We start from the raw sequence: 16835 nt of genomic DNA on the forward strand, positions 1-16835 counted from the left end.
TATAAGGAGTTGAACTAAAATATTGTATGAAATGTTTAGGAATTGCAACCATTTTTATACACAGTGCTTTATTTTCAGGGGCTCAAAACTATTCTAAATAAAATGTTCATTTTTAATACTTTGTTGAGAAACCTTTGCAGGCAATGACAGCCTGAAGTCTGGAACCCACGGACAGCAGCACGTGCTGGGTTTCCCCCTTTGTTATGCTTTGCCAGGCCTTTACTGCAGCTGTCTTCAGTTATTGTTTGTTGTGTGTCTTTCTGCCTATAGTTTTGACTCCAGCAAGTGAAATGAGATCAGGTAATTAACTCGTTTATTGCAGAATATTCCACTTCTTCGCCTCAAAAAACAAATGGGTTGTGTTTGCAGCATGTTTGGGTCATTGTCCATCTCTACTGTGTGAAGCACCATCCAATCAATATTGCTGAATTTGTCTGACTCTGAGCAGAGAGCGTATCCCTTATACACTTCACAACTCATCTGGCTGCTTCTGTCTTCTACCCATTTTCCAACACTTTTTACTTTTCACCCCAATAATGGAAATTAACCACTTAACTAAAAAAATTTCCCAGAAAACCACTCAGAAATGGTCCGGTTTCTTTTATTATTTAATAAAGTTTAAAAATTATTTTTAACAATATATTTAAATAAAAGTCTATCTATCTATCTATCTATCTATCTATCTATCTATCTATCTATCTATCTATCGGGTGTATTGCAACCCCCCATCCCTTTGTGTCCATAGGCCTTCACTATACAATAACTGCCCACCCCCTATAGATAATAGACCCCCAGGTGTCATAAATCCTAATAATAATACCTCCACACCCCCATTAGTAGTAATAAATATCCCTATTTTTTAAACCACACCCACCCTATAAAAAGACAATTTTTCTATTCCCACCTCCTCCTCCTACCCTCTGACCAGTATTTATTTTTTATTTAAGCCCCACTCCCCCCTCCAGAGTCAAATTCTCTTTATTAGCCTCCCACCCCCACTGATGCTAGATCCCCCTCCCCCCAGTTAGCCCCATCCCCCAGAGGCATATACACCCCACCCCCATATGCAAAGTGAAGCGGAGCGTATGTCAGGGGGAACCGATCATAAGTCCCCCCTGCTGAAGCTGCTCTCTGTACTTACAGAGATCATCTAAATAGTGCTTGGAGGGGATCGAAGTTCCCCTCCTCGCAGTGCGATCCCCGGAACATGCGCCCCAGAGCTCTGTTCGCACGGCATTCTGGGGCACGATTCCGGAAGTGATGTCAGTGGTCATAGACAGCCGCGTCATTTCTGGGGTGTCAGAGGAGATCCGTTATGCACATGTGCGGAAAAGGGTCTTCTGCAAAAGCCGGGGGAAGCAGCGGGGCGGAGTGGTTGCATGTTTTTTTTCTAATTAGTCATTTAGGAGGGTGTCCCAGTTATTCTGAATTAAGTCCTTACATTTTTAGCCAAAAATAGGGGTTTTGTACAACTTATCCCCTACTCAGAAGGTGGTGATAACATTTTGCATCATAACGCTATGGAGAATTCACTCCCCAAGTGCATATCTATAATGGGTGCAAGGTATGCAGTGCACACGAGGCCTTGGGACCAGGGGGCCCACACACCGCAGACCCTGCACCCAATGAAACCCAATTTAAAATACTTACATCTCCATATATTTACCTCTCCACGACGCGGGTGCCATGTTCCCGGAGACCTGCACATGCACAATGCCAGAGTCTACTGCACTGCCGGAGATGAGGGAGCCCGATTGGATCCTGCACACAGGCCCCTCCTCTCTTAAAGCGACTCTGTCGCACCCCCTTGACACCGCGGCTAATTGGGTTGCACGATAATCACTAGTTACAAAAAGTTCTCACATATGAAATGGGGGAAAAACGGGTTATTGCGGCTAATAGGATATGGCCCTAAATCTTTAATATCTAACCAAATGTTTACATTTATCATTATAATGTTCCTAATCTCATTGCTCCTCTCTTCAGCATCACCCTGTACTTTCTAGTGAAGACAATGGAAGAAAACTGTTACTTGTAAATATATACAGTCTTATTACATAGTGATGTATCAAATACTGCAGATAAAAATAGTTACAGTATAATAGCAGTAGCTTTACCTATTAAGGTATTATATGTAGCGCAATTGGTTACACTTTGAGGTGGGTTATTGGAAGGAAATGAGGGAGTCTGTGTTACCATACTGACAAATCTGTGTTCTCCAAACACTTTAATAGTCAACTTGTTTCTACTGTCCAGATGTTACTTTTATGTGGACACTGGGGGGGCTATTTATGTAATGTCAGGCTACTGGTGGTATCAAAGTTTTTTTGTAAAAAATGTAATTATTAATGTAATGGGTTGGTGGTACCATGAACATATTGTAGACACTATTGATGCAATATGGGATCACTATTACATGCTGGGTTATACAGTTTTGTTGGTGCATTTTAGGAAAATAAGATTTTTTTATTTGTTATTAATTTGATATTGGGGCTGGTTGGAGGGAAATAAGTGTGTTTATATAATGTGAAAGCTATGAATTTAATATTAAACATTACTTGTGGGGAAGGAAGTATATATATATTCAACATGGTTGCCTTTGATTTAATGTCTGAGCTAGTTGGTGGAGGGAGATCTTGGGGCAGATTCACTAAACTCACTAACATGTATTTTTCGTGTAACCTTATAATTCCTTATAAATAATGCAACTTCTGAGGATACCGGGTGTATGCGTGCATTATTTTCACCTAATCGCCCTTCACCACCTTGTACAGTACCCCGGTTCCTTTAAAGAGTCCCTTTAGATCGCACAGGAAATGAGGCAATAGCAAAGGTACGTTACCTTTATTTACATACACACTAATTCTACATGTAAAACAGCAACTACAAACTATTATACAATATATACAGAAATGCCAGTAGTATTAGCTACACTTTGGGGACCCCACACATATGTACCTACAGCAGAGGCCCCTGTTAGTGTAGAAATGTGTACAGTTACTGTGTCCTGCATAACCACCTTGGCTGGGGAAAACTATGCTCGAGAGAGGCTGCTGTGTGACTCCACACTTCTCAGGGAAATGGCTTTTCCGTCCTTGACTTACTGTTCCCGGCCTGATTGTCCTCTGCTCACCAAGAGCAGGGCGTGCTGGCCAGTCACCTAGCTCCAGCTAGCACACCAGCCGCACACCTCGGGACCGCTCCGGTGGTAGCATACGCGTTGGCTGCATATCTTTCGCCAGACCTCCTCCTTATAGCCAGGTCTGTGGATGGCAGGATCTCCCGACTCCTGTGCCCAGCCCTGCCTGTATCCTGCCCCTCCGGCTAGGAACTCCACTCAGATCTCAGATCAGAACTCCCTGCAAAACCCTCAGTTTGCCATTTCCCACCATGAGGTGTCACCCCTGAGCCCTATTGGGTGAAGTTAGTGGTCATGTCTTACCTCACTCCAGAGGTGAGGATTCCGGTGCCCATGTGTCTGGCATAGACCCCTTAGGACAAAGGCTACTCCATCACATTGACAAGGGGATTTAGCATATCGGGACAATAAAACCAGACACTGTTAACCCCTCATAGTCATTTGTGGTGTCACAAGCCATTCAGCTGGCTATGATTTCCTTTGGGGGATTTCGGCAGGCATACAGAGATACCTGGCTGCCTGTAAATGCCAGTGGGAGGGGGGATGTCTCCCCCTGCATTTTTGACTATAAGTTAAACTAATATTGGTGACTGCACAAAAAGAACGCACATGACAATAACCACAAACAGATCAGACAAACACACACACACACACAAGCCAAGCATTGGTGATCAACTCTCCTTTCTGCTCAGCACCCTTCAGGGTGGTATAGCCATTTCCCATCCAGGACAATTGGCTGGCACCTTACGCTTTCTTTCTTTTATTTTTATTTATTTTTATTTCAGTAAGGAACATTGGAAAATGACACAAAAATGTTTTCTTCAACAGTGTCACAATTAACATTATATAATTGAGAAATAAAGTAGATAATGTATATAATCAAGAACAAAAGTACTTCTCAATACAGAAAAGGAGTGAGAGAGACGTAATAAAATCAGAGATCGAAATCAAAGCCAATAGGCGTGGCCGGCACATCAACCAAATAAAATCTAAAGTACCGTTGTTTGCATAGTTTTTGGTGCATCTCCCAATAACAATCTGGTTTCGTACCAACTTGTGGAGTGAAAACATTTATGTAATTGATTTTTTAGGTCCCCTGATAGAGAATCAATAAACCTGCCTTTGCTTTTGTGAGATCCAGAGGGTCATGTTATATTTGGTAGTATGTAGATATGGCCTTTCCATCAGACGATGGTCTAGTTAGTGTGACGTTGAGAGGGTTGTACCAATCATTTGCAGAGAGATGTCTCACAATCGAGCTAGCATAATGCTGAGCTGATATATAGCTAGAGCGTGTGATTTGGGCTAGGTATATTTTTCTGCCATTACTTGTATATGAAGAGTTAAATGAGATGTGTGATCTACTAATGCTGTAACCTGAGATATACCTTTAGAACACCAGGAAAGGAAAGGTTGCGCTGCTTGGCCATTTGGGAATTTGGGGTTGGCTATCAATGGAAGAAATAGCGAGTGATGGCTATTAAGACCCATTGTGTGTCTGGTGGTGTGCCAAACCATCCAAGAAGACATCAGGAGAGGATTTTGCATATACTATGGGAGTTATTTCCTGTTGATGATTGTGTAAGAACAATAAGAGGTGCTGTTGTGGTAAGAAGGATTGATCAATATCAGAAATTGTGCAATGATCCGTACCGTGAATCCAGTCTCGGATGTATCGGGGACACCTGCCTGGTTATACTGTATAGTTTTATATCTGGAAGATTTATCCCCCCACATTGTCTATAGGCTGTTGTAGTTTGATTTAACTTATGTGTGGTCTCCTATTCTGCCAGATACATTTTCTAAATGTGAAGTTTATTCATTTTGTATCCGCTACAGACAGCAGAATCGGAAGTATCTGAAATGGGTAAAGGATTTTTGGGAATGTATTCATTTATAATATATGTACCCGTCCCAGGTAGGATAACATTAAATGTTGCCTTTTCTCCAATTCCCCTAGTGCTTCTTTAATTATCTTTTGTATGTTCAAACTATATAAATTATGTATATTTTTGGGAAGGAAAATTACAAGATATTTAATAGAATTGGAAGTCCATTTAATCCTATCATCTGCACACCAAGGGGGGGGGGGGGGTTGGGGGTGTGTGATCCTGGGAGCCTAGTAACTTCGTGTACCCTTATAATACCTTATAAATAATGCAACTTAACTGCTAAAATAAATACACGGACAACAGTGTTGGCGTTTTAAAATCTGTCAATTTTATTTTTGACAAACACTAAAAATTTTGATTATAAGTTAATATTGGTGACGGCACAAAAAGAACGCACAAGACAATAACCACAAACAGATCAAACAAACAAACACACACACAAAAGCCAAGCATTGGTGGTCAACTCGCCTTTCTTCTTAGCACCCTTCCGGGTGGTATAGCCATTTCCCATAGAGGACAATTGGCTGGCACCTTACTCCACTTTTAAGGAGAGCGCACCCACTAAGCATAACTACTAACATAACTAACCAAGTGCAGTTCTTTTCTGCCAAGCGAGGCCTAAACTGATGCGCCACCATCATACCTCAAACCTACACACAGAAACACCGTATCCAGCAGAAAATACCTTCCAGAAAAATAGCCACACCATCACCCCGATACAAGTGAATATCGTGAAATTGTATTAATACATGCTCTACCACACCACCACCAGTCTCTAGCATGTACCCTCCCACTGCAGTATTGACTTTCTCTCTAGCCACATCAAGTCACGCAGCAGACTCAGCATTCCTCCACACACGCCTAGGGACAATGAAGGACCACACCAACTTACAGTAAGGCAAAGTTTCCGCAATCAAATGAAAGTCCCTGATGATAACAGAGCTCAAATCTAGAGCAGTTCGCTTACCTAAGTCATTCCCACCCAGATGCAACACTATCACCTTAGGCAACCCATAAGACCACACAGCAGACAAACCTACATAAAAGACAGTCCCAGCACATCCCCTGAAAACCTAACCACCTAATTAAATGCAGCTGAGAGAAACTGCTAGTATCATAAGCTAATGGGGATCGAGCAGCCCAGAATATATAGGAATGCCCTAACACCCAGATCGCCTTAACATAAAATCCACCTGAAAACATGTGAAAAAGAAAGGTAAACATGGAAAGAAAAAACATACAAAACAGCCAAAACACACACACGCCATACCAACAAGACATGGAAGCATAACATAAAGAAGGGCAGGGGAAGGGGAACAACGTAGCCAACCGGACTTGAGGCAAAAACTAAAAAACCCCGGAGTAAACTATTAATCACGCCATTTCATGTAATTGAGAATCCAATTGGACCCTGGGGGAAAAATAAAATTCCTCATAGACTCCCGCAGTATGTCGGCGAATGGTTAGGCCTCCGGTGAGCTATGTTGGAACACAGATAAACCCAGACGAATATAGCGACGAAACACAGCAGAGCGCCACCGACCCAGGGATTGTATATCCCTGTCGGATAAACCAGCAGAAGCTGCAGTTGTAGCAGCTCCATTTCTTAATGAGTGAGTGCCGAACTTACCCGCCTCGAGCTCTAAAGATGCCAAGCAACGCTTCAAGACATGACAAAACTGGTATTTCGTAACGGGGGACCCATCCTTGTGCATCAACCATGCCCCATCTCGTTCACCACGCACATGTTCGAAGGCGCGCACCAGCGCCACTCGACATACCGCAGGAATGGAACATGGTTGAAGGGAAAGCTAGCGCCCTCTACCAGCCTGGTCCGTCTTGGAGCGTCCTATAAGGCAAAGGACTGCGCCTGGACGTACAATCACATCCGCAACAGTGAGTGGTGGGTCAGCCCTCTTAGAAGGGGCAACTAATTCACAGACCCGAAACGCTCCGTAAAAAGCCATGGCAAAACCCAACTGAAATAACAGGCATTCGACCTGTGAAAAACAAACTGCAAGGACCGCAGCCAACAAGCGATGCAACAGGGAAATGTCAATGGAATGCCTGGAGTCGACTGCTGTAGGGGTCGACCTGGACCAACCCCTCAAAGCCAACGAGACAAAGAAGGACCTTGAGGGATCGGGCATGTTATATAACCCAGAGATAAACGACACGCCTGCATTATACTCTACATCACAGCAAGCGCCCTTGTGAGTACAGATCACAAATAAAAGCCAGCATGACTTGCTGCAAGCTCTTACCTGCCTGGGCCACCGACACATGGAAACGCTCCCATTCCAGCCAACCCACCTGATAACAGCGCAAAGTCCTGGGGGCAATTGCCCTTAAAGCTAGTTCCTCCATGCCAGCCTGACGATCTGCCAAACATAATGAGGACACAGGTCACCAGACAACTCAGCCTGGGGAGCTTACTCCCTAAACCGGTGCCAGTTGAATTGTGATAAAGCATCCGCCATCGCATTTTGTACACCTGGCACATGACGGGCAACAAAATGGACATTCAGCAGCATGGCAACGCAGCACCAGTCTCGCTAGCAGACGAACAACCGGAAGAGATTATGAACTCTGACGATTGATCGCATGCACTACACCCTGGTTGTCACACCAAAATGTGATGCTAGCGTTCCTCAAGCGGTCCCCCCAGAGTTCTAGAGCAACTACAATGGGGAACAGCTCAAGCAACAGCATATTGTTAGTGAACCCTTCCGCAGCCCACGTCAACAGCCAAGGTGCAGCACACCACAGACCGTTGAGGTAAGCTCCAAAGCCAGTCGCGCCAGCCGCGCCTGTAAATAGTTGCAGCTAAGTGTTACTGCGCGGTGGGACAGGCCATATACTTACACCATTAAACTGGGCAAGGAACACATTCCAAACAAGCAAATCGCGCTTGATCTCAGCTGATAAACGGACAAAATAATGAGGGCGAAGGATGCTAGCAATAGACCTTTCCAATTTCCGGCAAAAGATCCTCCCCATAGGAATGACCCTGCAGGCAAAGTGGAAAAGTCCAAGCATGGACTGCATCTGATGCAGGGTGAGTATACCCACGGTTAATGCAAACACAATAGACCCTCGCAACATATCCAATATGAGACGGCAGCAACCAGCCAAGGTATCGATCTCAATACCCAGGAAGGAGAGCTGCATCACTGGACCCTCCATTTTTTCGCTCGTGACTGGGACCCTGAAAACACAAACAATGACTGCATTGAAAAAAGTAGCTTACTGCAGCGAGGGGAATCAGCTGGACCGATACACAGGAAATCATTGACGTAGTGGGCCACCCTGACCTCTCCTGTGCCAGCAATAACACACCAATGGAGGAATGTGTTGAAACACTCAAAAAAGGCGCATGATATGGAACAGCCCATAGGCAAGCATTTGTCTATGTAGAAACCATTCTGCAGACGAAAACCCATGAATCTAAAGGTATCCGGGTGTAGTGGCAACAGGCAGAATGTCAATTCAACATCAATCTTAGCCAACAAGGACCCAGGGCCAGATGCCTGATCCAGCTCCAAAGCCTGGTCGAAGGACTTTAACTGCACGTGACACAATTCCAAAGGAATAGCGTCATTAACCGAGGATCCATGCAGGTAAGACAGGTGCTGAATGAGCCTAAATTTACTCTACTCCTTCTTATGGATGATGCCCACAGGTGAGAGAACCAGGCCCGACAAAGGGGGGGTCAGGAAAAGACCAGCCATCAGTCCCAGTTCTACCTCCTTCATGACTTTCGCGAGCACAACTTGTGGTAACTACGACGCAGACTTCAAATTCTTGGGATAACCAAGAGACACAGGGCCAGAAAGAAGTAAACGAAAACCGTTGTGAAAAACCCCAAAACTAAAACTCAGCCACCTCCCTATGGGGATAAAGCCACAGCCAGCACAGCATGCGACTCAGGCGTATAGGGGATGTCGCCTTATATAGATCCGGCACTGGCAGCTGGATGGCCGTGGGCGGTACCAGACTTGGCACGGAAGCAATCCTTTGCAGGGTAAGGCACCCCACATCGAAGGCAAGCATGCCGGAACCTGCAACGGGCTCCTGCAGTGCAGCTGGAACCATTGAAGGCATAGCACCGTCCAGTAGTAAGCGATGGGGGGGCCCTCGAAGGCAGCTTGTGGGCGCCTAGGGGGAGGCACCGAAGGGGCAGGGACCGGCTGAGTCACCTCCAGCCAGACCTCCACGTCCTTGCAACCAAAATCAGTGATCGAGGAACCCGACTGCTTACGTTGGAATTCCTAATCATATGTCCTCCAGGAGGAGTTACTTACAGAACGGAACATTGAATGCATCAAGTGAAGATACCTAATGGCATTAAAGTGTTCCTGTGGGCGGGATTCCAGATGCAGCAAATATAAAGAAACCCGCCTGCCAATTCAAGTACGAGCAATATGTCTCTTCCCCCATACCCCCGTGGCGTTTTACCGCCCTGAGTACCTTCCTAGCTTTTGCCGTAAGGGTAAAAACATTGACATATTTTCCCCTATTAATGTTGTCATGGATCCTCCGCCGCAGCCCTCTAAGCACAGCCGTATTGTCACAGTGCACCCCGCCACCCTTAGATGCCCCTGGAGAAACTGAAATATGCTCACTAGAGGAGTGTGACCTCTTAGACCTACGGAGGGAATGGCGACAGCGTCTACTCGACCGCTTCCTACCCCTATCCCCCGAGCTAACAGTGTCTGAGCTGGATGGCGAGGACAAAGAATACGCTCGCTTACCACCCTTACGAGCAGGCGCAAACAACTCACTGGGAGGACCGGAACAGGCAACAGCAGCCAATCCAGTGTTTGCCGCAACAGGCACGTCTGTCATGGATGTGGAAGAGGTACCTGCAGGAACAACAGCAACACCAAAAGACACAGGTGCTGCAAGAGATATAACAGGTACAGGTGGAGCAGAAACCAGAGGAGGCGATAGAATGGGGGTCTGTATGCTAAAGCAGAAAGGAGTTGGGCAGCCAAAGGGGCCGGTTGTGCAGGCACTTGAGATGGCGGAGACGAGGACAGTGTTACACAAGCACAAGGAGAGACCGACGTGGCTGACAACAAAGGAGTCAGCGCGCCCGCCAAAGATGACAACGTACGTAGTGCAGTCATGGCCTCGCTAGAGTCCAGGGAACAGGACAACAAGTCAGGTGCTACCGGAGGCGACGCAGGTGTCGCCGAGTCGTCCTGCATCCGCAGAGCTCCCATCCAGAAGGTATGTGGCCAGTGGGGCAGGGGGACCTGAAATGTGTCGGGGGCGAGGCATGGCAGACAGGAGAAATAGGAAGGATGAAGGAGAATAAAAGGGATATTAACAATGACAGGGAGAGTGAGGAGAGGAGGAGAATCAATATAGAGTAGAAGAAAGAATTGAATGAAAGAACTAAATATTATCAGTAGAATAAACTGTAAATGCACTTCTCTGTCCTGGAAAAAACTGGAAGAATTAGACAGATTTACATGAAGCTCTCCCTTAAATACCCCTGGACCACCCCCCTATGAGTATTCATTGGCTGCCTAAGACCACCTAATCTTAGAAGGGCGCTAACCAACACCATATTACACTGGCAACACTAAAAACACTCATGGTTTAATGTCCCTCAAATAAAGTTTATTTTGTCTAAATATAGATATTATTTTAATAACAAATTGGCCTAAATGGAGTCCGGCCTCCACCTCCCCTGATTAGCCGGCCAGTCTCTCCTCAGATGTTATTCATTACATGTCTTACCATATTATGTTTTCATTATTAATTTTAATGTTAATATTTAATATAACGTGCATTAAATAAAATGTGCATGCTTAAAATATGTTTGCACAACATACTTAAATTATACTATTATTTGTATTTATTATTTTATTATTAAGTTTATTTTGTCCTAAATATTGGCCTAAATAAAATATTTTAGTTAATGGTCCGGCCTCCACCTCCCCTGTCTATCCAGCCAGTCTCACTCCGATGTTTTTCATTATATAGCTTACTACATAATATTTTCATTATCAATTTTAATATTTAAAACTATTTTAATATTTATTATTAAATATTAATTAAATTAAATATGCATGTCTAAAGATATTTTCAAAACATATAAAATTAAAATAATACTATTATTTATTTTTTTGTTATTAAGTCTATTTTCCCTAAATCTAGAAATTGTTTTATTTACAATATAGTATTCTGCTAGTGTATATTTATATAACATTAACAACATATTGGTCTAGATAAAACATTTTAATTAAGGGTCCGGCCTCCACCTCCCCTAACTAGCCGGCCAATCTCACTCCACTGATGTTATTTAATAAGTTTACTCTCCTCCAAAGTTTTTCATTATTTAACTTTCTACATAATATTTTCATTATTTTAATATTTAATCTATTTTAATATCTACTATAAAATCTTAATGAAATAAAATATGCATGTCTAAAAATATTTGCAAAACATGTACAATGAAAATAATTATATTTATTATTTTATTATTAAGTTTATTTTATCTAAATATAGAAATTGTTTTATTTACAATATAGTATTTTGCTATTGAATATTTATATAACATTAACAACAAATTGGTCCGATTAAACATTTTAATTAAGGGTCCGGCCTCCACCTCCCCTGACTAGCCGGCCAATCTCACTCCTTTGATGTTATTTATTTAGTTTCTTTTGTCCAAATTTAGAATTTATTTTATTGTTTATTATTACATATTTATATAATGAGACATATTAATGAAGGGTTAAGGGTCCGGCCTCCACCTCCCCTAACTAGCCGGCCAGTCTCACTCCTCTGATGTTATTCATTATATGTCTCACTATATAATATTTACATTATTAATTGAAATATTTAAACATTTAAATTGTAATATAACAAGTTATGCAACTAAGTTGATTAAAAATGCACATCTGAAAATATTAACCAAAAATTTAAATAAGACTTATTTTCTATTTTTATTATTTTACTATTTTTTGCTTAGTATATTATTTAGTATTTTTCTATTTGTATTAATATTTTGTCTAGGAAAAGAAGAGTTTTTACATTTGTTTATTAACTGACCTTACCTTAGTTAATTAGATGCTGTGAGTGCCTCAATCTCTGTCTCCAGTACTTTCAGAGCTTTGGAGAACATAAGTGTGTTAACTGATGATAGGCGATGTTTGCCACATTACATAACTCGGACTGACGGTGGGGCCGGATGTTCTTATCGGACTGATCTTGTATTGCAGCTTCTTATGAATGGAATGGATGTTAACTGATGATAGGCGATGTTTGCCACATTTCATAAGTCGGGCTGACGGTCGAGCTGGATGTTCTTAAGCAGGCTGATCTTGTATTGCAGCTTCTTATCAATGGAATGGAATGGAGGGCTGCCCACTCCTGTGTTTGATATTTATTCCTCCAGCATCTGGGGAGGTGGAGGTCCCTTCATTGGTGGCTGCAGGTAAAAGACAGACAAATTGCACAAAAAAGAAGTGAGGGAAATCTTCTGGACAGATACGATAACTAAGGTCTATCTGTAACTAGTGCTGCATAAAAAGTCTAATTTCTTCAGGGTTCATAGGGCTCCACAGGGGGACACTGGGGTGTAGGTGGGACCAGGAGGACCATACACCAACAGCAAAGCTTTTTAATCCCAGGATGTTCCAGTCCTTCCCCACATAACCTGCCCACAGCCTGAGGGCACTTCAGTTTCGTTGATGTCCGGTAGGAGCTGGACCACCATTATAACAGAGGGCTGCATTAAGCAGCCCAAGCTTTAATTTTATGATTTCATTTATTTATTTTTTTTTTACCAAATGGGCGAGCAGCACCAGGCTTTCCTCCAGATGTCTGTGCTGGTGCCCTATCACCCCTCCGCAGCGCCGTTACACCAAGCCTGTGCTAGGTACTCCCAGTGGGGCTCCAAGGGGGACTAGCCAGCAGGCTCCCTGAAACCCAGTCTGCAGCTGGGAATCCAGGGTAAAGGTAAGGCGGTTAAAAATGCCACCTTGCTGATTCATACTGTAACCTCCTTGAAGGAGACCACAGATAGACGTATAGAAGCATGTCATAAATCTATATACTCTCTTACAGGAGCTATTACTCGTCCTGCTAGGGCTACGGCCTGGGTGGCGAAAACCATTGAGAATTGGGCAGAGGCCCTAGAACAGACTTTCCCCCTGATGCTTTGAGGGAACAGCTGTCCTACAGATCTCATTTTAGAGATGCAACCTTCTACTTAGGTGAAGCAGCTATGGATATGTCTCTCCTGGCCTCCAGAATATCTGCCACTTCGGTAGTGGCCCGCCGTATTGTTTGGCTATGTTCTTGGAAAGCAGATTCAGAATCAAAACAGGCTCTAGAGTCTCTGCCTTATGCAGGAGACATCCTATTTGTTCCAGAATTGGATAAAATTGTGACTACTTTGGCGACTAACAAGATGGTGTTCCTGCTCTTTGCTCTTTGCTGTCATCGTTTAGGTCCTTTCACCCTCAAGGCAAAGCCAAGGGTCAGTCCTTTCCACGGCAACAAACATCAGCCAAGGCTTCCAAGCCTAGGGCCAAACAAGCCTGGGCTACTAAACATCCACCTGCCAAGTCTGAGGACAAGCCTACAGTCTGACGGGGAGGGCCTCTCCATGGGGGTTCACAGGATGGGAGGCCGCCTTCTTCAATTCACCCAAGTTTGGCATTAAACTACGTCAGATGCCTGGGTAAGATAAGTGGTCTCCCACAGATACGCCCTCTCCTTCCCCAACAGTTCTTTTGCACAGGACCTCTATTGGACTCAACCAGGGCCCTGCTGCTCCAAAAAGCCATTCAGTCCTTACTGAATTCAGGAGCAATAATTCGGGTCCTCTCCTTACAACGGGGCAAGGGCTATTATTCTACACTTTTCTTAGTTTAGAAGCCCAAAGGTTCTCATTGACTCCACCTCAAGTCTCTGAACGTGTTTATCAGGGTGCCCAGGTTTCGTATAGAAATCCCCCTGTTCTATTATCCTAGCTATGAAGCCTGGAGATTTTATGGTATCCCTAGACATTCAGGACGCTTACCTACATGTACCTACAGCGCCTTCTCATCAACAATATCTCTGGTTTGCTACACTGCAGCAACATTACCAATTCCAGGCTCTGCCGTTTGGCCTCTCAACATCCCCTCTGGTCTTTATCAAGATCATGGCAGTTATGGTGGCCTTTCTTCGTCGTGAAGGGATTAAACTGTTCCCGTACTTAGACGATCGCTTTCTGTTGGTAAGCTTCCCAGAGACTCTCCATAGCCATCTGCAGGTAACCATTGCCTTTCTACAAATGCACGGTTGGCTGATCAACTGGAAAAAGTCTTCCCTGACACCCTCTCAAAGGATGGTACATTTGGGAGCCCTCCTGTACTCTCAAGTTCAGAGAATCTTCCTGACGGCGAACACGATTTCAGTGCTACAGGACGGACTACTCAGACTGCTTCACAATCGCAGAGTGTCAATTCACTCTGCAATGCAGGCCTTGGATAAATAGTGTCCACCTTCGACATGGTAGAGTTCGTCCAATTTCACTCCAGGCCCCTCCAACACCTGATCCTTTGCAGGTGGAATGGGGCTACCCCTTCTGCTGAAATCCCAGATGATGAGCCTCCTCCCAGAGGTTCGCCTGTCCCTAGCGTGGTGGCTAAAGACTTCCCATTTGAACCAAGGTTGTCCCTTTTGGATCCCGGACTGGGCTGTCCTCACCACAGATGCATCCTCCGAGGGTGGGGCGCAGTAAACGGCCAGCACTCCTTCCAGGGCCCATGGTCCCCAGTCGAGGAAGTGTTGTCAATCAACATCATGGAACTTCGAGCCATCAACAGAGCTCTCACTCTGGCTCCGAATATTCTGAAAAACAGGCCAGTACAAGTATAGTCCGACAACGCCACGGCTGTGGCCTACCTCAATCACCAAGGGGGCTCTTGAAGTCAGTCAGCAAAGTCTCCCGCATTCTCACTTTAGCTGAACGCAATCTCCCAGCCATCTTTGCAGTGTTCATCCCGGGGATTCTCAATTGGGAGACGGATTTCCTCAGCCGTCAAGACATGCATGCAGGAGAATGGTCTCTACAGTATATCCAGAAGTCTTTCAGCTTCTAGTGGACAAATGGAGTCTTCCAGAGGTGGATCTCATGGCCTTCAGACACAACAACAAACTTCCAATTTATGGAACCAGAACAAAGGACCACGACACGCCTTTCATAGAAACATTGTCTGTGAAATAGAACTTCCATTTAGCATATCTCTTCCCTCCATTATCCCTGCTTCCTCGAGTGCTTCGAAAGTTCAGACAGGAGGTAGACATAATCATGTTAATAGCTCTGGGCTGGCCCAGACATCACTGGTACTCCATAGACATTTCTATTCAGCTTCCTTTATGAGTAGACCTGTTGTCTCAAGGTCCATGTCTACATCTGGACCTAACCTGTCTGTCTTTAATGGCTTGGCTCTTGAGACATCCCTCCTAACGGCTAAGGATTTTTCCAGCTCTGTGGTCCAGACTATGCTAAAAGCATGTAAACCATCCTCAGCCAGGATTTACCACAGAATATGGCATACATATTTCCAATGGTGTGCTCCAGAAACTATGACCTTCAGGTGTTTAAGGTTTCTAGTAGGGATGTGCAGGCTCGGATAGGTTCGAATTTGCACCACGAGTTCGGATTTTTGTCTCCAAAAAACGGGACTCAGAAAGAGGCAAAATGTCATCTTGCATGGACAAACATCATCATTCCTGGACTTGTCTCTTTCTGAGTCCCGTTTTTTGGAGGGAAAAATCCGAACTCGGCGTGCAAATTCGAACCTATCCAAGCCTGCACATCCCTAGTTTCTAGAATTCTTGCCTTTCTTCAAGCTGGATTGGATCTAGCCCTCTGCCTAGCATCTCTGAAAGTGCATGTCTCTGCTTTGTCTTTTTGGTTTTTAGTGCAGAATTGCTCCTATGCCGGGTGTTTAACCCTTCATGCAGGGTGTTCTACGAATACAACCTCCCTTTGTCCCTACTCTGGCTCCATGGGATTTGTCAGTGGTGCTCCAAGCACTTTAAGAGCCTCCATTTGAACCCCTGGAATCAGTGGATGTCAAGTGGCTCACTGAGATGACTCTGTTTCTTCTGGCTATAACATCTGCCAATAGGGTATCGGATCTAGGGGCACTTTCATGATGCTCCCCCTTTTTGATATTTCATCAGCACAGGGCTGTTCTTCGAACATACACCAGGCTTCCTTCCCAAGGTGGGTTCTCACTTCCAGCTGAATGAGGAAATTGTGGTTCCGGCCTTTAATTTACCAGACCTCTCGACTGGTGAGGCCTCTTTGGATGTGGTCAGTGCTCTAAAGATCTACGTGGACGTACTGCTTCCATCCAGAAACCGGACTCCCTCTTTGTCCTATATAGATTCCACATGAAAGGATGGCCAGCTAACAAACAGATAGATTTGCATGACTATCTCACAGGCTTACACGCAGACAGGCCTTCCGGTCCCGACTACAGTCTCTACTCATTCTACTCGCTCTGCAGGTCCCTCGTGGGCAGCCCGGCATGACACCTCAGCTGAACAGCTATGCAAGGCAGCCACTTGGTCTTCTGGTCTTGGGTTTTCTTCTCCTGGTCACTTGTTTCATTCTCTGTGTGAGAGTGTGATTCATCATTGTACCAGTCTTCCTTCTCTCCTATCCTGCTCCTGCCTTGGGCTTGTTAACAAAACTGAAATGGTCTCAGGCTGTGGGCGGGGTATAGGGGGGAGGATCGGAGCATCCTGGGATTGAAAAGCTTTGCTGTTGGTGTCCGGTC

General features: G+C 44.5%; 1 protein-coding gene and 1 pseudogene across 1 annotated transcript in view; both read right to left on the reverse strand.

The window, feature by feature from the left end:
• Positions 1-6494: 6494 nt before the first annotated feature.
• Positions 6495-7410, reverse strand: LOC148519705 (uncharacterized; annotated as a pseudogene).
• Positions 7411-12423: 5013 nt separating this feature from the next.
• Positions 12424-16835, reverse strand: part of LOC148519706 (protein kinase C delta type-like) — a 38435-nt gene continuing 34023 nt past the window's right edge. The window contains exon 9 of the mRNA XM_088476198.1: positions 12424-12478. Coding sequence (XP_088332324.1) covers positions 12434-12478 — 45 coding nt within the window. The 3' untranslated portion in view covers positions 12424-12433. The remainder of the gene's footprint in view (positions 12479-16835) is intronic.

The sequence above is a fragment of the Taudactylus pleione genome, unplaced genomic scaffold, assembly GCF_031769625.1.
Source record: "Taudactylus pleione unplaced genomic scaffold, aTauple2 ptg000184l, whole genome shotgun sequence".
Taxonomy (NCBI): Eukaryota; Metazoa; Chordata; class Amphibia; order Anura; family Myobatrachidae; genus Taudactylus; species Taudactylus pleione.